The sequence below is a fragment of the Rhea americana genome, unplaced genomic scaffold, assembly GCF_003343005.1.
Source record: "Rhea americana isolate MKP2758 unplaced genomic scaffold, rheAme1 scaffold_35, whole genome shotgun sequence".
Lineage (NCBI taxonomy): Eukaryota > Metazoa > Chordata > Aves > Rheiformes > Rheidae > Rhea > Rhea americana.
In genome coordinates, this window is record NW_028186479.1 from 1,145,534 (window position 1) to 1,168,258 (window position 22,725).

The following is a 22,725-nucleotide window of genomic DNA, read 5'->3' on the forward strand; positions in this document are numbered from 1 at the left end:
CTGGCACAATCAGACAAGTCTAACTTCTCAAAAAGCTGAACCAAGGAGCTCAAAAAGCTGTCTTACCTTTCCTTCTCTACCCATGAACCTGCCTACACTAGCATGGCAGAACACAACTGGGAGGCAGTAGATGGGGGGGTGACCTACACCCACACACTGGAAAGTTTCTGCCAGATGATTTTAACTTGCTCAAGGAAGAGTCGAATGAGCCCCACAGCCAACAAAACAAAGACAAACAGCCAAGAGAAGGGAGAAGGGGGAAATTGGAAAGAGTTAGTGCAAGTGCACTCCCATGGCCCACTCCTGGCAAAACACAGCTTAGACATTTTCCATCTTAATTATTACAACAGGAAAGTGAGTGCAAAAATACCATGTATGAATGGACTACAAAAAGCAGTTTGACAGATCATTTGCTCCATACTGATCATGTTGAAGAGGAAGATGACAATCATCAGCTGGATTAAACACTGAACAAGAGAACATCACAAACTTTTGAAAAAAAGAAGAGACCACTCTGAAAGAAAGTATAAAAGCAGCATAAAARTTTGTAATAATAAGGAGAAACCTTCAAGTGGCAACAGCAGTAGGCAAAACCTGGCTTGACACTGCTGGAAGTCATCCTGCTCTGTCTCCACCAGACAACGCAGGCATCCCATGGGACACTGAGCAGCCTGTCCTCTAGTTAGGGACTGACAGTTTTGGGTGCAACAAGCAAGGACCCCCACCTGATGTGTGTGAATGGGACCTCATGGGGGGCCTTCTCACCAGCAGGTAACTTAGATTGTAGGTAGCAGCACAGGTACACATAAAGCTGGAAAGGAGCAGGAAAGGAGCACAAGTAGAAGAAACCGTACTACTCAAAGATGGTATGTGCCTGTAACTCACACATCTGGGATGGGGGTATGGGTGTGTGTGAAATTAGAACTTTGGGGGATTAGTTACAGAAAGGTTTTTTAAAATATAAGTGCTCACTAACATTTCATAAGTGTCTGGCATTGTGTTTTATTCGTTGTATCCCTGATCTTAAGTGTATAGTCATTGGCTGACAGTTCACTAAGTATTACTAAAAATCAATGTCTTTCATCCTGATTGGGTTTAAACTATATGAACTGAGCAGTTTTTCCCTGCAACATTTTATCAAGATCTTACATTCCTTAAATAAAATAAAGTTATTTTAGTATTGATAGTTTTATCAGCTAATTACTGATAAGTAGAATCATTAGTTCTACTGAGACAGGATAGAGGAGAAAATGTGACTATTTTATGTTCTGTTGCTCTCCTCTCTCTTATGAAAAATAAGAAGTCAATTATTTTTCCCCCTACTTACAGTAGAAAGGAATGCTGCTTAAAGATGTTAACTTCTCCTTCCTAGTCCACAAAAGTTGCAGAAACTCTCATTACCCAAACTCCTCTTATCTCAGGCCATGCCCCAGCAACCTGGGAATAATCCTCACCCGAGCAGGAGAAGCCGTCCTAGTTCCTAAATGCTAAAATAGGATTGCTGTCCAGCTAACAGAACAGCTTTGGCTTTTAACCAAACTTTTAATCAAAGTTTAATCAGACAGAATGGGCAGTTGCCACTCATCTCTTGCAACCATTCAAAGCTATCATTTAAAATTCAATTCTATTTCAACACAAATAGAATTTTTCTGACATTTCTCAAGCCCATAACCACCCCCAGCCTTCCTCTTGCCCTTCTAGGAAGAGGCACACACTGTAGTTTGATAAATGGTATGTTGCTATAATACAAAAAGTTTCCTTATATTTTTTTTCTTTTTACTAATGGATAGAAACTCGATACTTACGAATATAAAGTCAGTTTATCCAAATCATTGTGCATATTGAAGGCATACACTTCTCCCAAATGAAAAAGCTTTTCCAATGCCTCATAAATAAATATGATACATATAAGTGCTGCAAAAGCTTCTTCAGTAAAGCGAGTGATGTAACACACAAGGCTGCTGGCATCTGTTGCTACAAGTACTATGCATAAAAACGCGGTCCACAGACCAATGCTAGTTCGCAGGGAGAGGTAGGAAAGCTCATAGTCTCTATGTAAAAAGAGAAACAAACATTTAAGTGAGCCTAAAATCATCTGTATCATGTCTACTTGAAAACAGATACTGAGGCCAAGACCTATACTTCATCATTTCTTTCATCCTGAAGTGCAGATACAAAGGAAGTARGAACTTCTCTATCAGAATCTTCCACCACAAGCAGATAGCCTTGTAAGGTATTTGTAGAATTCGGGATGCAGTTACCTAGCTTGGGAGGTACTACAGGGACATTCTTTCCAGGACTATCTAGATCAGTTTTCCTGGATGGTAAGACTAATCCCTGCAGAATTAAAGCTGACACTCACACATAGTCAGAACATTTTGAGTTAGATCCTGACTACTTCTTAACCATTGATTTTCTTATTAAAGCCCATTCGTGCCTCAAGCTATGGCTAAGCCACAGGCATACCACAATTTCTTGTCATTCCCTTTGCATCTTCATGGACTCTCACTTTTAACAGATGTCTGCTTTATAGAAGTATTTCAACAAATTGGAAATTTAGAATAAGTTGGAAATTTAGAAAGTGCATCAAGTTAACACAAATGTCACTTACCTGCAAAATTTAAATAATATTTTTTCAAATACTAGAACTGGTCCGGTGCTTCCCAAAATAGTAAGAGGTTGCCCAGCAAAGAGAGAATAGGCAATCCCAGTTAATGAGGCTCCAAATAGAGACTCTATTGCACTCTGTTTAAGGGAAAAGAAACCACTGTAACTATGCTGCCTTCCAGGTTAGCATTTAACACCACATCTGCATAAACAGTTTTAAGATGCATTCACTTAGAAACAAAACAAGATGTAAAAACATCAAAACTGGTATTATTTGAGACACAAGAATAATCTAACACATATAACACACTTTTGCAGTAACAATACCATGGATAAAAGATTTGGAAAGCTTCACTCCTGAGAAACATAAAGCTATTCAAAAGTTCGAGAACAAGTTACTAGAGTTCTGCTAACTACGGAGGAAAATCATAGCAACAGTTATTAAAGATAAAAAAAAAATCTACTCAATATGTGGTTTAAGGAAATGAAAATAAAATTATCTGTTTCTGTAAACAAAAAAAAAAGCTCTATACTGCAACATACCTGTACCAAAACATGATACAGTGTGCTGTACCAAACCTGAATCAGTCAGCCAAGTATTACAAAAGAAAAAAGAACTGATGGGTGAAGGGATGCGAGAGGGGAGATGCAAATTACTGAACAGTATCTGTTTATGTATACATGACACCATAAATAGATGAACAGTAAACTAAYGTCCCACCTGGTAATGCATTTCTTTTCATTGCAGAAAGATACTTTTTTCAGCTCTTGAATAACATGTTTTACTATAATATTCTCCATTAAAAAAGAAAACTTACAATCTACCTCAGAAAAGAGAGGCAGGGCTTTCTAAAATGATGCTAAATCTACTTTAATAGTTAACTACATCACTTAAAATTGTGAGATGTCATGAATTATAGTGTGCCTGAGGATATTTTTGAAAATATTTGCTATTTGGCAATAATGCAAGCCTGGGAAAACAAAAATTATGCAATGTTCCAGTTCAGGAAAGCTTCTAAAATGGGACAAAATGCTTTACTGAGCTGGGGTCGCTAAAAATAAAAACACCAGTTCTTTGTTCATTATACTAGAAAAAAAATATTGCAAACCTAGTCTCTTTTTCAGCTGTTACCTTTGAACTAGTGTTTTTGCTTAGTCAATGCATTAACCTTGGGGCTCTCAATCAGGATGGCAGGGACAGGGAGTGCTGTGGAGGTGATGACCTCTGGGAATACGAGGAAAAGGTCTGAACACAAACTGTGTACCTTACAAAGTCAGCTACTGTGCTTGAACATGTGTGTGCAGTTACTAAATTTTATATTCAAATGATGCACACCAAGTATCTGAAGGCAGGACCAAACCCGCAAACAATCCCAGATAGCTAAAAGAAAGAAGGTATTTAGGAAATAAACTTTAGGAAATAAGGAGCTTATTTTCACACTTCTATATAGGTATATTCAAAAATTACATCAACAGTTTGATAACCACAGGAAAACCTATTCCTAAAATTAGAGGGGCAAAAAGAGTGCACAGAAAAAACATAACATATTTCTGCATTTGCTATCAGCTTGAAGTGCTACATCAGTAAATATCCAAGTCARCTGCATTATTTGCAAGAGATACAACTATCAACTATATTCTAATATATTACAAGCTCAAAATTTGAGAAGTATAATGAAGAAATTTATAGTATTATTACAAGCTTCAGCAGAATCTTAAAATTTGTAAAGGAAGTTTCTGAATATATCCTTCCTCTCCCACAAAAGATAGAGCCTTATTTTTTGCAATAGATTTAAAAAACAGAAAATACGCTTCAAATTAGTTTAGTCACAAGCTAGCTGACACAAACACTAACTTACTAAAATGCCAGATGTAAGTACTTTTTCCCTACTCCAAAATACACAAAGCACAATCAAATATTTTAGTTTAAAAGGTGTTTGGTGTTATATACTCTCCAATATTAACACTACCAACATTTTGTAAGTTTACTCATTTACATTCAGCTCATTTACAACAAAGAGTATTTTCTGTTAATAAACCGTAGCCATCTTTTTATTGACAAGAAAATACCATTACTGAACACATATATGCTGTCCGTTACTTAAACATACGATGTACTTCCTCTACATAATATAGGCATTATCATCCTCATAGGCCTACTACTCAAGGCCAGTACACATTCTTGGCTATCCACCTTGAGCCTCTGACTTTGCCTAAAGTAGGCCTAGTGGGATGGTGCACCTTTACCACTATTTGTTATTTTTATTTAAGAAGGCAAAAAAGGTAGCAATGCAAGCCCTTTCTCAATTCATGAAGCTATTCATCCAGTAAGGCAGGACAAACATTTTACCTCCACTGTGCATCTTCTCCTGCTCACATGGGTTCCCCACATTTTCCACAGCAATTACCTTTTGGGGGAAGATCTGCTTTTGGGCAGGCTAATCAAGTGCCGTGGGTAAATTCTTCAAATACAAGTGTAAATAAATGAGACAAATGCACACAGTGACTTGCCTCTGAAGGTCTAAAAGCCTGGCCACTACCATTCTTTGTACTCACTATTCTGCCTTGTGTAGCTTCTCCCAGGAGCCCTCCAAAAGTGATTACAGGAGACATACAGGCACAGTATAGGAAAAGAATCGAGGCCAGGCACTGCAGGCTTAATGCATCCTTGAAGTCACTCAAGAAAAAAGGTGCTTTCCTTTTGATGTCAAGTATCAAACCACCAAAAAGCCTAAATAGGTGAGATGAAACTCGTCAAACTGTACACTAAAGGATTCTAGCTAGTTCAAAACTATGGGCTACACAAGAATGCCAGTGCCTATTGCCAGCACAAATTAACTACTTCTTACTCAAAATTAAATTATAACACAGTTTAAAATATAAATGAATTTTATCAATTCCAATTCAGTAGTTCTCAAAAAATACAGTCAAGCAGGTCTTTTAAAGCTGGCTAGGTATTTTTGCATATAATGGGCTAGATAATGAAAAAACATCTTTGCAAATGATTTCACCCAATATACATACAAGACAAATCTGCCTAATCATTTTCAGAACAAGGAATACTCATGCCAGAAATATGCTAAGGCTCAGCTAACATGACTCCCTTAGCACTTTTCAATATTGTAATTCCAATAAGCAGTTTTAGCTTTGTTTTTAATCCAAATTTTCTACATACATATGGTTAGGTCCATAAATAAATTTAGGTCTATGATCTTTAATCATGGAAAATTTTTGAGCACTGAGAAATTTTACAAAGAGAAATACAAAAATAAGGATATTTAAGTCCATTTAACTGGGTAAGTCATTAGCAAGAAATTAAAAGATTTTTGGTAGCTTCTAAAAGTTTTTAAGACCTATATCCAAAATATTAGGTAAAACCTGTACCTACAAAACATGTAGTTTGTTGTGGATTATAAAGGACTAATAAGAAAATGGTTCAATTCCTACAAAAAACACTGGTGCTATCCAGAGATAGTTCTATGGCTAAAAATGAACTTAGTCCCACATACTGCATAAAATAAGCCAAGAAATCAGCACAATTAAGCCAAAATGGTAAATATCAATACAAATCTTTGTCCTTCTTGCAAATAAATGAGAAGGAYGCATTTCATTTGGAAGCTTATCATTCTTGGTATAACAACTCTCCATCTTTTTCAGAATTTTTCAGTTGATTTAACCTCTTCTCTCATATCTGACGAGATATTAAGCATAGTCTTATCCAGATGTATTTCTAATGTTGTAGATTTTTTGACAGGGATTTCAGAATTGACAGAGAACTGCAACTGAAATAAATTTCTGTGATTTCATTTCAGGTCTAAAAGAAACCTGACCAAAACGGTTTTTTTTCCCCACTTAATAATCCCCGTTGTTCCATTCTGTACCTGTTTAATAAAATGGATTTGCATTAATGGAAATTTTCAGTACCTAGCCCAGTACTGAAAATTTTATATTTCTGCTATAATTACAACAATTGCATATGCTTAATAATTAAAATTTAAAAAAATCCTACTCTTAAAAGTCAGTTAGTTAAATAAGGCAGCATCATATATGAAATCCTTCACAAACGTGTTGAGAAATATTGCCACAGGTTTGAAAATGCTTTAAGCAGACTGGTAGTTATAGGCAAGAACCCAACACTTGAAAATGAGAAAAGGATGCACCCTGACACACCATGAATTTAATGATGACATTTTAAMGTAAAAAAAATGCGAAGATTTATCACTTTTATTTCTCTATGGTAACTAGTATTTAGGGAAGCGAACTCACCTTCCAGTTCTCTCAAGTTCAGGTCCAGCATGATGGCCTTCTTCTTTAAGAGGCTCTCCTGTAGGAGTAGATCCATTGGGAAACTTAGGTATCTTCCTTTTCTCCTACAGTAAAAAATAAAATACAGTAAAATAAAAAAGTATATTTCAAGACTATTCTTATGCTACAAAAAGTATCATTCAAACCAAGTATGTAGACGCTCCAAGCCTTTTAGGCCTTTTTCATATTTCTAGCTTGTCAGCAGTCCTCTATTTGCCAAATTCATCTTTTGTTGAATGCAGATGACTAGAACTGTAGAACACTCCAATAAAGATCTTACTAGCCTTGCACAATGGTATTCATCTCGCTTATTTCCACAGGAAATATCTCCCCTGAAACATGCTGAAACAAAGTCTGCCTTTTCAAGATCACACAAAGGTCATGAGTCCTAGAAAGCCAAAAAATTCTGCTCCTCCCCCCGCCACCCTGAATAGAAAGCCTCTCATTTGTAGCAAACATTGGCCTCCCTTTATAACAAATGTAGTACATATTTGATGTATAAATGAGAAGTCATTCCTCTTTCATCAAGCTCACAAGCACCTCATAAAATTCTCAGCCAAGCTTACATTCCTGAAAAGCCTTAGCTATGCTTATTTTGGAAACAAATTAAAGCAGCAGTTTCATGCTATTTATGAGATAAGTTGCACTGCTGTCACCCCCTTTATATTCCATCCATTCTCCCAAATCATCACATAATTCAACACCATCACTCTTCAGAATCAAGAGTACTTCTCTTTCGCACTTGATCCTTRTGGCAGGAATTCCCTCGGTTGTAAGGAGGGAGAAATGAAAGTAGTCCAAATCCCTCAGAGGTCTGACCTACCTCTCGTTCTAAGCCTTCTATCACAACTGAGTAATGTGATCCATTTTCATCTATTTCATAAACTCCTGCAAACATTATTTGCTAGCCAATACACAGCATCAAAACTATTTTCAGCCAATGTCATATGCAAAAAAAGTTTGTTTTTTTTTTTTTTTTTTTTTTCTTTCTTTTTTTTTTTTTTAAGTACAAGGTTCTTCAGTCCACTGTTAGACTAATAAATCAAACTTATACTGTGGACCCAGTTACAATTTCAGACCAACTCTATTGGATTGCAAACTTAATTCAGTATTACAGAAGTAAACACAATTTACTTAAAAACATGAGGATACTGATCCAACACACTCCCCTCCCGCCATCCCATCCCTTCCCCTTAAAGGAATGATCCACTTTTTCTTCCAAAGGATGCTTTGGCTTTTCAGAAACTTTACTAAAGCTCATGCTCAACATAAATTTTGTACATTTTATCTTGCATTTGGAAATAATACTTTCAAAATAAAAAACACTGGACCTAGGYACCAGATTCCCAACCTGCCTCCCTTCCCCCCATCTTTTTCTTTTTATCCCCCAAATACCTGGGAAGGAACACTTTTTGGTGGCTCAATTCGTATAGACGGATCCCATTCTCCTGGAGGCAAGACTGTCACTTGGTCTAAGAACTCATCAATTCCTGATAATAGATCATTTCGGTCTTTAGCTTTATAAGCAACATCATGAAAAACCTATGAGGAGAAATTGTCCACCATTCAATTATTTATAAGAGGAATGGATCACAAATTACATTTAGTTATTAAAAAAATAAGGAATGGGATGGGAAAAAATTTTAAAGATCCTGAATAATCAGGCTTTTTACCTTACTTGCATACTTTTGCATTAAGAACCGTCTCTATGCACACCCTTATAGAACATAAAATAAGGATTCTACATTTTAACCTCAAAAGGAATATTGAACATCTCTAGAATTCATAAAAGGGTTCATCTTCAGCATTTGGTAAATCAAAGTAATGTACTATTGCCAAGATAATTCTGCATTATAGTCACAATGTCACTGCACAGTGCTAAATCAGGTAAAAATAAATAAAACAATCTTAAAAYCAAAAGACAAATTGTTATTAAAAACTTGATTTATATACCACATATCCTCTAGTTTAGTTCATTCTAGAAGACTTAAACTTATATGAAAGCAATCTTGAAACAAAAGAATTAAAACTACACTCAGTTTCAAAGACTACAACTACACAAATACTGAATTGATTGTTTAAAACTAAATAGGCAGTATTTAAACAAAACAATCCCTGAATTTTGAAGATGCACTTTATATAGAACACCACTGTTAGTTTTGGTATTAAAAACTGTTGCAGATTATCCTAAATTGCCTCTACACATACTAGAACGTGAACTATTTGTCTCTAAAGACCTGACCGTTAAGTATAATAACTGTGTATTAGAAGTTCTAGGCCTATGTAGGTCTTTTAGACCACAGAGTAATTTAAATGTTCTATTTCAATGATATACAGCACTGCTAAAAATTAGTCTACCTAAAAAATTAGAAGCTGCCACTAAAATTAAGATTCAGGTCTCATTTAGAGCAAGTATTAYATCATGTGCTAACTAAACACTTATAAAATGATCAATTTCTAGTTTAAATTTCCAAAGTTAAAATTGCTCCAGCGTAAAGAAATACTAAAATTTCCACTAGTTCACCCTATTCATTATCAGCAACTCAGCAGGTGGCGCTCAATTCGAAGTCAGATTGGAATAACATCTTAATTTTGCTCAGTGAGATGAGAAAGTTTCCAAAAAGTCCCAGTTCCCCCGTGCTCTTCAGAACTGTCCATCAGAGCTCTAAGACTAAAAAATGCTTAGTCAATGCCTAATTTTGATCATTCAATCCTGCTTTTCTAAAAGTATTTGTCATGACTCAACCGCATGTATTCTTAAATCTTCTGTCTTAAATAGTTAAGCAGTTTGCTGTGTGCTCCATATCAGATAAAAGTTCTGTTTAATAGCGGAAAAATCAAATCCATAAACTACACCTAGGATATCTTTTCTGAAATATATTTAGAAATTCTACAAGAAAGGCAAGGGGAAAATTAATTTACCATTATTTAATTCACTGAATCGGGAGAAAAATTTTTTACTGTTGTTCTTTTAACCAGTTTGGTTTCTTTGCTCTAATCTGTCATTCCAGCAATGATTTAAAAACAGTCAGTAAATACATTATTCTAGACTTCTTCAACTGTGTGTGCTTGAAATACATCACTCACATCATCTGTCATCAGCGTGGCTATTGATCTTCCAATTTCATGGTACTGTGGTGCTTTGCCTGCTGGTCCCAGCAACAAAAACAAAAATCTATAGAGGAAACAATTGAGATAAATCACCAGGGTTAGCTCATTTGAATATAATCAGAGGATTTTTTTTCAAACTAATGTTTCTAGAAAATTTGATGAAATAAAAATGTGTTCTTCACAGTTTCATATTTTACAGACTGCAGCAAGACTAAGACAAGCCTCAGAGTCATTCCTGAAACTTAAATACTGAACGAAAATTACTCTGAAAACTTAATTAAGCCTAATTTTTCAACAATGTATAATGGTGTAACTGGAACAAAAATCCACAGGCCCAATGAACATTTCCTCTGGATTACATCCTTTCYGCCACTTATTGACAAAGATTTTTAGAAGGTATTCGCTAGCCTCTTTGCTGATCACTTCTTCACAGGAATTGCACCTCTCTCACTTGCTATGTCCAGATATGTCACCTAATGGATGCACAGACGCACTTCAGAAAACGCACTCACTACGCCCATAGAGGCATATCCAGTCCTATGTCAGCAGAAAGGAAGGGAATTTGCATTTTGGACACCTAAAAAGCAACAGTGACACTCCACAACACTTTTTGGTCTTGTAATTGGGAAGGAATCCAGCCAAGGAATGGGCCACAGTACAAGATCCCAAGTGGTCTCCATTTCCAACCACAACCGTGATTTTCACAATTTTTTTTTATTTTAATAAAAAAAAAGGACCAGTTTTTCATGAACAAAAGGATAGTAATCAAAGAATGAACTTCAGTAATTCTTTTTACAACCTTACTACACTCTATGAATATGAAATTTCCAGGTTCAACACATTTGGAAAAAAAAAAAAAAACAGCACTTTTTTCAAGTTTGCTATTTCAAATCTGTAACTTCTCACTATTCTGAGAAAAACAGGACAGGATAATTTTAGCCACAATAATTTGTTTACCCAAATTTGTGAATGTCATTTGAAACATTACAAGCAGAAATGTCAACTACTCTCTGAAATTTCTCATATCCATTTAAAAGAACACTGCCAAAATTATTTTCACTTTTCATTAGAGTACATATGCTGAAAACCACAAAGACAAACACTATGAAGATTTTAAAAYTTAAAAATCTAAAAAGTCAAAAATTAAAATATAAAAATCAAAAATAGCTGCCAAACACCATAGAACAGTCCAATTCATCAACATTCACAGAAAACGAAGTGTTCTTCACTAGGACTGAGATGCATCTTGTCTTGTCACATGAGGAAATGAGCTGGGATCCTCATCATGTGATCTGCATTTTGGTCACCTGATAAATATACAGTCATACATGGTCACAAGACTCATGAGACAGTACAGCAGGGGGCAAGCTGGATAACATGTTCTGCCAGATTCGGAACAGATTCAGTCTATCAGCTGCAGATTAGTTACCAGAGTTTCCATCACGTAGATTTGGGTATACAATACAAAAGTAAGTTTTTCCCTATCTAGATTGTTCATCTAAGCRTAGATTTTTACACAAAGAACAGTTTCACACTAGACAGACTTTCAGGCTCAGTGGACTCTTCCCCTCATCATGTTGTGCTGCAGCTAAGAGAACACTCCTCACGCCCATCTTTAAAATGGCAACACAGGCTTGGAAGACTCATTGCTTTTTTTCCAGGTCATCTATCAGTTTCAACTTTTATGCTCGCTTAAGATAACACTATTATTTATATTTAAAGTATCCAAAGAATTTTAGGGTAGCTCTCATTACTACACGTTAGACAAAAATTTACATTTCCTGACTCTGAGTTCGTCATCTAAATTTTGAAATGTAGTCCTTTTCAAATCTTAAACACCATTAATTGAAGTAAAACCCAGCTTTCTGGGAAGTTATTTACCGTGTAGGAACTGGAACCTCTGTGAGACCTGAGAGAAGCACCGCAGGCGAGAGCCTCACAAATGCAATAATAGGTCTTTCTAAAAAATCTACTTCTCCTACTAACACATTTGATGCTTCTGCTCCCGAAGGAATTTTCCTCATGAAGTTCATATCAACCTAGTCATATAAAGAAGAAACAAGTGTTTATTCCCTTACAGTTGTTAGTAGAAATTTTATAACATAATTTAAAATATATCAGTATTTAGTAAACATTTATTCCATAAAGGAAAATATAAAAGCAAATAAAAATCCCACAATACATAGTAAGACAAATATGCATATAAAGTGTCAGCCAGCCATCTATTAAGCTATTTTCCGGAAGTTAGCATTACTACTACCTATTATATTCTAAAAGCCTCCAAATTGCATAATCACCTTTTTAAGTTTACGTATCATGACAAACATTCCATGATAGGACATAACTTAACAAGCCTACGCACCATTAACTAAGGAGAGTTCATGTAATTACACATTTTCTAGAATGTGGCTAGTTATTTCACCACTTCATGTATGTTGGAAAAGACATAATTTTGAAAAAGAATTTTGTATTTTTCATCCATAAAAAATACAATTGAAAAGCTAAACTTTCGTTTCTGCATGTAATTAYAGAAGAGCATTAGAAAACGGTACAGCACATGAACTCTTCGTTCACTTACGCACACACACACACTGAACACCAGTTACACTGCTATCTAAAGAACTTACAGAAGGCCTCTTGAGTCCCATACCAAGTGTGCCACAACTACAGTGCCAGGAGGCTGACTCCTGCCCAACAGGAAACAAGGCAGGTGTACAGAAGGACAGGCCAAGCAAAAACATAAAAACTGTGACAGAGGAGCAGGAATAAATGGCACCTGCCATGATCAGATGAGAACTACAGTGCAAGTTACCTTTGCTTAAGTGTAATTATTTAACTTGGCAAACCAGTTTTCTTACAGTCTTTCACAGTACAGTTGACATTATAGAACTGAGTTTTATAACAGCTGCCAGGTTGGAACTTGCCSAGCAAATTTAAGTCATAAAAGAAATGGAAAAGATTTACAGCAATACACAAGATTTGCTTCAGAAAGTGGTAATATACATTCCTAATGATTGAGACATACAATAGCTTTTGTGCAGCAAACTCATCAGAGGTGCAAAACAAGCCCCCTTGAAAGTCCCCTTTTTCCCCAAAAAAGAAAAAAAAGAAGTATTTATAGCAGATCTGAAAATATCTCCCTCTGCATGAGAAAGTACAGTGACTGTACTTATTAAGTTACCAAAATAATGAAAAGATCACCTAACAAAACAGAAAGATCAGTCCCACTGGGAAGACTATCAAAACATTTAACACATTTAACCTATGCTACCATTTGACACTTGTATAAATCATACTTAACTAAGACAGCAATAACAACCACTTTTTTGTGCTGAATCCTAATGTATTTAGTGTTATTTACCTTACTAAAATCAACGGTGCTGTTTTCTCTGCTTCCTCCTGTTCCATTACCTTTAACATCTCCACATTTCCCAGTGTCTAAATTCCCAGGAGCTGACTGTGGAGATGCTAATASCCCTAAATTAAAACAAAGGAGGTAAGTTCAAGATAACGTTTAGAGCGAACTGAGTAAGCAACACTACAAAAACTCAATGTGTCAGCTTGCTTAAAGCGAATGTGCAAGTTATTGAATAAAAGTGCCCTACATTAGTATCATAAATGCAACATTAACAAGTCATTATGGTAAAAATTTTGACGTAATGAAAAAAAAAATGTAGCCTAAATGATGGCCGTTTGCAGAACAGTCACCAGAAGAGTGACCTTAAGGAGGGTGAGGGAGGGGCACCAAGGAAAAGAGAAAACCTGTATTAATATTTAACCTTAACCACCCCAGTATTCAGTAGACAGCATCTTCGCCGTATTTAAAAGTCCTCAAATACCCAAACTAAACATTTCTGTTGCCTGTTTGTTGTGTAGAGGGTATTCCAACTGTAAAATATCTAGGCAAGTCTCAGGCTATTAGTATTAGAGATGATACCCTGGTTGGGTAGCTACATCTATAAAAGCAACATACTACAGGAAGGATCAACAGCTTGCAAATCATGATTTAAATAAACCGATTGAAGTTCCAACTATAGATCTAACCAGATAATACTATATAAGAGGGTCTCAACACATTAGCAAAGGCAGCACTTCCAGTGAAGCTACTAAGTTAAATGTACAGCTTCCATCTAGTATCTGCACTAAGACATAGCAGCTTCATGTACCTTGTCAAGCTACTAACACTGAATTGCAGGTTCGCTGAATGGTACACCCCCCCCCCCCCAAAGAAAAAAATTCCACAAGTAGCATAGGTGTTCGTTTACTGAATTCCATGTCGCCATGCTCGTYCCTAACCAACTAGCTTTTAAAAGCTGATACGGGCAAATATAACCAAACTGAAATTTCATCTTTAGGATTACAGAGCTTTTACTTGTTCAATGTGCTCCAGAGGTGTGTTTTACCTTGCCTATCTATACTAGACCTGTCAGATGTGGTGAAAAAAATACCTTAGCATGTGCTTCCCAAAGCATATCTAGACTAACTCTGAAGTCTGTATAAATTAAAAAAGCTTGATGTAAAGTTCAAAGTTCAACATCACTCAAGTCAAAATAAAACCAGTGTCTTCACTGGCTACTTCTGGTCTATCTGCTGGAAACATATAGTGGTCTCCTTTTGTGTTTACTATTTAAGTCTGAGATATTTTTTAGGATTTCAAATTACAACTGAATTCACTTTATTTGTTCTCCAAATTTATTTGTAAGAAAACTTCAAAGAGCATTTAGCATTTTCATTCTTTTAGGTCACAGCTACCACATACGGTACGGTATAGGTAGCTTTTCCTGAAGAGAAAGAAAAGAGAAGAAAAAATGAAGTTAATAAGCCATAATTTCCTTTGTGAAATCTAGTATGTACAAGTAATTACCTAGTGCTGTAAATACTACTTTGTTACCTAAACCATAAGGAAAAAAAACTATCCTTCTGCTCTGAGATGTATTGTTCACAATAGGAGCTAACTACAATCAACCACCTGTCAAATTAGCTGCTTGAATATTTAATTGAATGAAATGTTACATTGATGTTACAACATGTTTGTAGATCTGGAGATAGAACAGAAATGTTAGAAGTTCACTGCATTAGAAGAGTGAGCTAGGTCATCAAAGTACACAGACAGATAACCAAGGGTTGTTTAATATTTTCCCCACGTAACAATAAAGGTAATAAAAGGCTTGTGTTAATAAAAGGTAAGTAATAATGCATCATTTTGTATTCTTCTGAAGTGCCCTGTGAACAAGAGCAAGCAGATACTAGAATGAAAAGTGGAGAAACAATCAAGAGGAAGATAGAGAGCAAGTCTATGATAATTTCTCCAACCTATCTGGTTTAACCCCTATGTGCATGATCAATGGAAGTTGAAAAAAAGCTACTCGAGTTTTGTGTTACTTTCTCGAATGTGCATAGAAACAGTGCTCTCAATTTCATCTTAAGACTTTACATACCAGCAGCAAGTAATTCTTCAGTACTGAAGTGATATTGATTCTTTTTAAAAGAATCAAAATTTCCCCAAATAGTTACAGTCAAGGTTCATACTCTTTAGCGTTGATACAGTAATATATCCTATTTAAACCAAGTATAAATAAACGGTTTTCCTTGTTGTAGTCTGAGTTGGATGCAATGCTGTGACCATATAAGAATACAGCTTGCTTGTTTGCAGACCTGAGCAAGCATYTCCATATGATACTGCATTGCATTATACAGATGAATCACCTTATATTTTTAGCAAAACGTGGGGAAAAAAATACCTCTAATAGTGAAACATTCTTCCTCAAATCTCAGACTAATAATTGAACTTATTCCTATCTCTTCTTCATTTTGCTAAATACTAATTTGGAGGCTAATGCTAAAAAGGCAATCACCTAATAGTTTTTCCAAGATTGAGACAAAAATTCATGTAGTCTTACTAAGGTACTGAGGAAATCATTAAGAGTGCACAGCACTTTTAATGTTGTTATGTAAGTACACCATTTGTTTCCTTCGAAAGAAAACTGTTGAATGAGTCTTGAGCAAGTGCTCCTATAGTGCTTCCACAAGCTCTTTTGTACTCGAAACTTCGCAGCAGTCTTAAAACCTTGTATGGTAACCCAAGATAGAGTATTTTCCAATGACACTTTCACTAAAGATCAAATGCATTTTCATCACTTTGGCTTAGTTTAATACTATGTTGACAAAAATGTAATAGAAAATGTCTACTAAAAATAGAAAGCAAGTATTTCTGCTTCAGTGAACAAGAAAACTTTATCAGGGGAATTAAGATGAGTTCAACACCTAAGAATGACTGTCACAGGATGATTAGGTGCATATATGCAAAATTTATGAAAAAGGAAACTTGTAAAGGAAAAAAAAGCACAATCGAGTTTGAGGAAATAAAAAATGATTTTTAAAAATAAATTCCTATGAAGTCTTATGTGAAAAAACCTGAATGGGTTATTCCTAGTAGGCAAGCATGTAAACATTTCTGAATTGCTATTTTCAGTAAGTAGATTACTGTAAGAACAAAATTGTTCTAAATATTATATTTATTTTATTAAGTTTTAAAATACATTCAGTGTATAACAAAGACTCCTTAAACCATTTATCTGCTAAAGCAGACTACTRTTATTCACAGACATAAATAAAATTTAATGACGCTGGTGAATTAATGATCTTGAACATTAGCTGTAACATAGCTCTCCTCCCAACTCTACCTATGAGAATCGTTAATTCAGTGGTTTCAAAGACAGAAAAACAAAAGCTCTTCTTGAATGGATGACAAAAAAAACAACCTTAAATTATTGGAGAGAATTCTTCTCCTGGAATGACTTATAAAACTGATGACTGGGTGATAAAAATAAAGTGGTTATTTGAAAATGTGTCCCTTCCCTTTTTCACATAAGGTCCAGTAACCTTCCAGCTACTTACAGTGTAGAGGAAGGATGGAGAATCTGTCAAGCACAAGGCCAGGGATAGAAGAACACCAAATGCAAGTCATTTATTGGAAAATGACCACAGTTCCTAATGCTCACAGGATGCATATCCAACACAATCTTTAAAGAGTGGGAAGGTATTCAGTGTACAAAATTCTGAATTACTAGAGAGGAAGTACAGACCATTATCTTTAATGATATGGACCTAGAGAAATTTTCTTTTGACAAGGAAGGACACKTCCTCATATGGGATGCCTTCTGGGTCCGTCTCCCAAGATGGGCATCAGTTCAGCCACAGCCCAGAAGTCAAGAGTCTGAGAATGTCTTCAAAGACATTTCAAAGGAAAACACTTCTCTCTATGGTCATATGATTTCTTCTATTAAAAGGAGAAAAATCAAACAAAAAAAAAAAGCCAAAACAAATCAGAACAAAAATCTCAAAACAAAACCCAACCCAAAACAGGAACACCTACCCCCCTCCCCTCAAAAAGCAACAGATCTACTCCCTCCCAACCCCAACAAAAATGCCCACTTCTTTTACTGGTCTTCATCTTTCTCTAGAAAGACCTTTATTATGGATGAACTGGGAAATCATCCTTTCCAGATAGTTCCTTTATGAGAAACATTTCCTCGAGGCACAGAAGCAATCTGAAAGCARCTTGGAGATGATGGTGGAAAGCTTTAATAGTGATAATAATCAGATCTAGTATATGATCATCATTTTTTGCTTTCTCTTGGGTTCTAAAGATCTTGGGTCTGGCATGTTGTTGTTCGCATCTGACGAGTAGAAAAAAAAAATGAGAACTGCAAAGCCAATTACATCTGTTCCTTTACTTTTCTTTTTTAAATACCACTGAAAGATCACCAATGAAAGTGATCTTTATATGARTTCTCTTAAATTTATTCATAAGGAAAGCAAAGAAAAATTTGTTGCTTGCTTTTTTAAATTTAAGCAAAGAAGGGACCCCCTACTCCAACTCAAGATGATGGTTTACTGTTTAGTAACTTGCCTGCAAAATGTGAAAAGAGAGGTAACAACACTTCTGTCAGCTTGCTTTCACTGCTGTACATGACTGCCTTTTTTTTTTTTTTTTTTTTAATCTGGAAACTGATTCTGGCTTGGAGATGAACAGGTACTTTGGAAGGGCCAAAAAAATTTTTAAAAAAGGTTTTCAGATACCCAGACACTCTGCAGTAATTCTGGTAGAACTAAGTTTTCATGATTTTTAAAGATGTCTTACCAAGCAAGTGAGGAAGGAAGCCAAAAAAAAGCCTCACTGATGATCTGAGTGTAATTTGTTGTTCGTTTTTTTTTAATAATATATATGTGTGTATGTACATATATATATATATATATATACACACACACACACACACACACACAATAGATTTGAGCAAGGTATGTTTCTACAAGAAAAAAATATCCAGGAGCAGGCCACTGAAGCCTAAAAAGAAGGGCAATCTCTTTAAAATAAGATTAGCCTGTAGAATCCCAAAGTCTTTAAGCAGGTGGTAATTTTGCAAAAGTAAAGCGAGTATAACAGCATGCAAAATGCACAAGTGATAAAACACTCATCTCTCTCTCTCTCTCTCTATATATATATATATATATATATATTTAAAAAACTGTCACAACTTTTCATCCTCTTTCTTTCAATGCATCTATCTTTGTACAAGGAAGGAACAATAGCCTTGCAAGATGGCAGCAAACTACTAAATTGCTGAGCTCTGACTTATGATTATAAACTCTCATTTACCTTACACTCCCTTAGTTTATCAAAAGCAAGAAGATAATAATGAGGTCTCTGATGCAGAAAGCCATCTGCAAACAGTTACGGATATTCAATCTGCCAGATTCATCATAAACTACTACTGCTTTTAATAGCCATGATTTGTAACAGCACAAAAGCAAAAGTAAAACTGCCCGAAGACTTCACAATAAAACTAAACTACCAACAGAGATTACTGCATCCTTCCTCATTCTTCCCTTATTCCTCTCCAATACTTCACTATGTTTTAGATTATAGATACCTCAGGACAACACACACATTTAAAATATTATATCCACTGATGGTAAAAAGAGGAGAAAAGTGACATGGATTGAGGGTAAGTGAAAGGAAAAGGCCACCATTTTTGATATTTTGATTATAGATTACTTTAAAAAATCCTTTTTAATTACATGTATTAAGGTTAATTAAAGAATACTTTGGCTGGCTTTAGTTAAAAAGCTAAAAAAAGTTAAGAATGACRAACAAGAAAACAGTCACAACTGAGAAGAAATAAAACATGCAGGCAGAGGTAACAGTTATCGTATTCAGTTGTGCCCAAGCTATGTGCTAACAACATTGCAGTGCAAGTGATCCAGATGCAGAGAGCATCACACACGGACAGCTTAAGTTTTGATAGTTGCCTGGTGTTTCGCCAGTATTATCCTCAGTCTTCTTTTCCTGCACTTTTAAGTCCTCCTCAGGTGGGTGGATTATTACTGAAGGAATATCGTCACTGGGAGGTGATACCAGCAATTCTTTGCCCTGAAGTGGGCTTGGCTGGGCACTTGTGGCTGGCAGGTGGCTGAAGGTAGGACTGGAGGGTGGTGTGTTTTGAGGGGTAGTTACAGGGGTTGTACACCTTGAGGTTGCCGGGGTTCCAGCTCTTGAAGAAGGAAGAAGGTAACTGAGAAGAACAGACAAACGGTTTTCTCCTCTCAGGGAAATATTTGAGGCAGAGAGACCTGTTCGCAAAGAATGGCGGGAGGCTGATAGGCCTTCCCCTGAGACAAAACAAATGAAACACCATGAGGCTTACAACAGGGAAATACTAAAAATTAGAGACAAATTACGCATGAACAGTCTATATAGTAAATTGAAAGCTTTAAGGCCCAAAAGTTTCATACTCATGCAAGTAAGATAAGGGCAAATTTGATTTTAGACAKTAGAAAAGTCAGAATATAGGTAAGTACTGATTAGAGTGCCAAAAAATGTAGAAGATATGACCTCAAAGTCAGCAAGGTTTTTAGCACACGGAAAAAGAAAAAAGTAAACTTAGATTCTCCTAGACTATGATCTCTCAATTCAAATAATTCTATAGCTACCTTTAATATCATCCCAAAAGAAAAGAACATAAACATGYCAAAATATTACATGACTATTACCTACATCCATTAAATATAAAGAGTTAATTTTTAAAATAAGAATATTTTTAAAGTGAACATGATCAAACACATATAATCATGTTAAATCTGTCTTCCAACAAAAACCTTGTTTTAATGAAAAGCTTTCTAGTCAGTTGCAGTCTTAATATACAGTTTTTGAAGAAGGTACATAGATAAGCTACATAGTACCTTCTCCATCTCTGTYTGATGTGGCTTACCAAATACTCTCATCCGCCTAAGATCAGACATGTTTCCCAAAAAGCCACTGTTAATTTTCTTGTCCTATCCAGTCTTAATGCTCCACTATTTCATATTAAAGAGAAGACAGGCTTGCCATCCTTCCCTCAGAGAGCAGTTTGTAATGGATACCAGCTCTTCCTTAAGAAGAGAGGTCCTCTATCCTCACATYAGTATTTCTATTAGACAGTTAGTGATATCCTTCCTCCTGTTTACAAAAAGCACTCTTCCTACTACAGCAGTCTGAGACGAACACTGATTGCTTCTCCTACAATCTTTGAAATGAAAAACATGCTGCTTTCACATAACATCATCAAGCAAAGGAAGAGCAAATCAGATACATTTAATTTCATATTTGTAGTAGGCACTATACAGAGACCAACACTTTGAAGAGCTCTAGAATAATTTGTGGGAAGGAGAGCAAGAAAGCATGCCTAGGTAAATAGCAGTATATAGGTTTTTTCCCCCTCCACTCTAACAATGGAAGAACAGGTCCTACAGATGTAAGTTTTATTTTAAAAGAACATTAAAGCTTGTCTTTACTACACACCAGCTTTAATAGCTAACAGGACCAACAAAACAAATTGTTTGATTTTTTCTATACTAATCACTACAGCAGTATCTATACCAGACTTCTGCCAGCAGGTCTGTTCTGAATCAAGAATATGAGGTAACCTAATTCTAATAAATACAGCTATAAAAGGAGCCTAAAATGCATCATACTGCATGTTTGTTTTACCAGCTGTGTAGAGGATGACTATATGCACATAAAGAAAAAGTTAATAGTAGATGCTGGCAGCAAATTCCTCATGTTATACTGGTTTAATATACCAGCATATATCCTATATCCTGTTGTAGGAATAGTATAAGAACAAAATGTACTGGAAAGTGGAAGCAGTATGTAAAAAGTAACTGAAAAGACACCTTAAATACACAATTCTCAAGAATCACAATTCTCAGAATTACACTKGAGGGATACAGATGTTCAAGCATGCATAAAACCAAATTTATATTTGAAATGCTGAAATTTGCTAAACAAAACATGAAAGCAGAAGATGTAGAAGAAATACTCTTGCAAAAACTAGTAATATTTTCATTCTAGAAACAACTAATTCTGAAACTGTCAGTGAAACATTTAAGTATGCATCATATATTCAGTAGGAACACTATCAGTGAACTTAAAGACATTTGCTGGAAGAACTCCATGTATCACACTCAGAGCACCCATAAACTTAAAAGGTAAGCAAAATACTTGTAAGAAACGAGACATCTTTCAAGAACGAAACTGAATTTCATTTCAAGGAGTGATTCATGTTATCAGTATTAATTTTTCTCCAGACTGAAAAATTCCAACTGAAATTATATCTGTCTTAATGCAAAGGGAAAGAAAACATGAAGAACAGAGACAGAAACAGAGATCATAAGATATGTAAGAACAAAAGTAAGCTGCTCTGGGAATATACATTGCTACCAGATTTTGGGTGAAATTTATTATTGACCTTCCAGAATTTTTCAGAATTAGTTTTAACAAAAGATGTAGTATATGCTGGAAAAATACTGTAAATGCCTTTTGTTTATTTTTTGTTTGGTTGTTTTTTTTTTCCTGTTAGATGCCTCTATACAAAACAAGATAAAAAAAAATTAAGCATCCTAGTTAAAATAGTTTTTTCCTCATTAAGCATAGCAAACTCTTCCTAGTCCACTAAAAATAACACAACAACACAAACACATTAATTGTCAGCATCACTGAACTCATGACATCAGCATAAAATCTCTACTACAAAAACTGAGCAAGCAAGTAGGATCTAGGTGACCAACAAAGCTACATCACAATGCTGAAAATCCTCAAGTATTATGCATTTCATTCAAGCACATCCCAAAAGGCATTAGAACCAATGTGAGTCTACTTCTACACTTCGTAACAATAMTGCATGCTACGTATACAGGCAGGAGTAGGGATCTGGAGTAAATTCAAAAATATACAGGAATATGCATGGTTACATATACAAACATATTAATTCCTTGCTTATCAAGAAGGAAACACTTATCTGCTATTATCAGCTGATTTTTCCTTCATCTCCCAATGAGAACATTATTTAACAGGTTAGAACAAAYTGGATGCTACAGCTTAGCTCACCGTTTCGTTCAAGCAAGTGAGGATCAGAATGTTTCTTGCCTATATCTGCAAAAGACCGAACCAGGGGAATCCGATTGCTGAATTTTTTCTCATTCTGGTGATGATGTCTTTTGAGAAGAGCCTCTCTTACATTCTCTCTTATGGATTCATCCAGCTGGCCAGAGGCAATCATGTTGTCCAAAACCATATCTACATAAATAACAATTAAAAAAAAAAAGCTAAATATATGTTCTTAATTTTTATATCAAATCTCTCCTTCTGCACACCTAAACCCT

The 22,725-nt window shown here is 35.4% G+C and overlaps 1 protein-coding gene across 4 annotated transcripts in view; it reads right to left on the bottom strand.

Annotated features, from left to right (window-relative positions):
- The window catches only part of SLC4A7 (solute carrier family 4 member 7), a 72,395-nt gene that overhangs the window by 19,528 nt on the left and 30,142 nt on the right, over nt 1–22,725 (bottom strand). For 3 of the 4 annotated variants that reach the window (XM_085311779.1, XM_085311782.1, XM_085311780.1), the window contains 10 exons: nt 22,451–22,639; nt 19,336–19,695; nt 13,385–13,500; nt 11,905–12,062; nt 10,000–10,087; nt 8,308–8,454; nt 6,874–6,977; nt 5,164–5,338; nt 2,612–2,745; nt 1,806–2,051 (listed from right to left, as the gene is read on the bottom strand). In XM_085311779.1, coding sequence (XP_085167905.1) covers nt 1,806–2,051; nt 2,612–2,745; nt 5,164–5,338; nt 6,874–6,977; nt 8,308–8,454; nt 10,000–10,087; nt 11,905–12,062; nt 13,385–13,500; nt 19,336–19,695; nt 22,451–22,639 — 1,717 coding nt within the window. The remainder of the gene's footprint in view (nt 1–1,805; nt 2,052–2,611; nt 2,746–5,163; nt 5,339–6,873; nt 6,978–8,307; nt 8,455–9,999; nt 10,088–11,904; nt 12,063–13,384; nt 13,501–19,335; nt 19,696–22,450; nt 22,640–22,725) is intronic. The other variant, XM_085311781.1, reaches the window with a different exon arrangement.